The 458-nt window shown below is 24.9% G+C and overlaps 1 protein-coding gene across 3 annotated transcripts in view; it reads left to right on the forward strand.

Moving 5' to 3' along the window:
* Positions 1-458, forward strand: part of LOC107630139 (vicilin-like antimicrobial peptides 2-1) — a 23,323-nt gene extending 22,865 nt beyond the window's left edge. For all 3 annotated transcript variants that reach the window (XR_001618150.2, XM_021118529.1, XM_021118528.1), the window contains one exon: positions 182-458. Coding sequence is in view for 2 of the 3 variants with exons in the window: in XM_021118528.1 (XP_020974187.1) it covers positions 182-300 (119 nt within the window). In the remaining variant the exon portion in view is untranslated. The remainder of the gene's footprint in view (positions 1-181) is intronic.

Genomic DNA, 458 nt, shown 5'->3' on the forward strand with positions numbered 1-458 from the left:
ATAAAAAATTTTCCATAACTAATATTAAATATAATAATATTAAGAAAAGATTTGTGCCTACATAAAATAAAGTTATAATATAGTAATAATGTTGTTTGTTGAAGTTATTTATTCTACTGTTGATGAATTCCATAACATTAATCCTAAACATTTTTGGGCTCTATCTCTTATTGTATTGCAGCTGAATCTAGAAGAGAGTGTATCGACAAATGTTTGTCACGCTATTGGAACACTCAAACTAAGTTTTTAGAGTGCAGAAAGAAATGCTATGATAAGTACCCGATAACATTAGAATTTTAAGTGTGAAAAAGTTATCTTGAATCTTTTGAAAATTTTATATGACATTTTGAGTTTGTATTAAGAGGATCTAGGTATTAATTGTTCATTATTAGGTACTTCAAACATAATGATTATGTCATAACATATTTTAAATATAATATTGTTAAACTCAACTTTCA

This window comes from Arachis ipaensis, chromosome B03 (assembly GCF_000816755.2).
Source record: "Arachis ipaensis cultivar K30076 chromosome B03, Araip1.1, whole genome shotgun sequence".
In the NCBI taxonomy this organism is placed as follows: domain Eukaryota; kingdom Viridiplantae; phylum Streptophyta; class Magnoliopsida; order Fabales; family Fabaceae; genus Arachis; species Arachis ipaensis.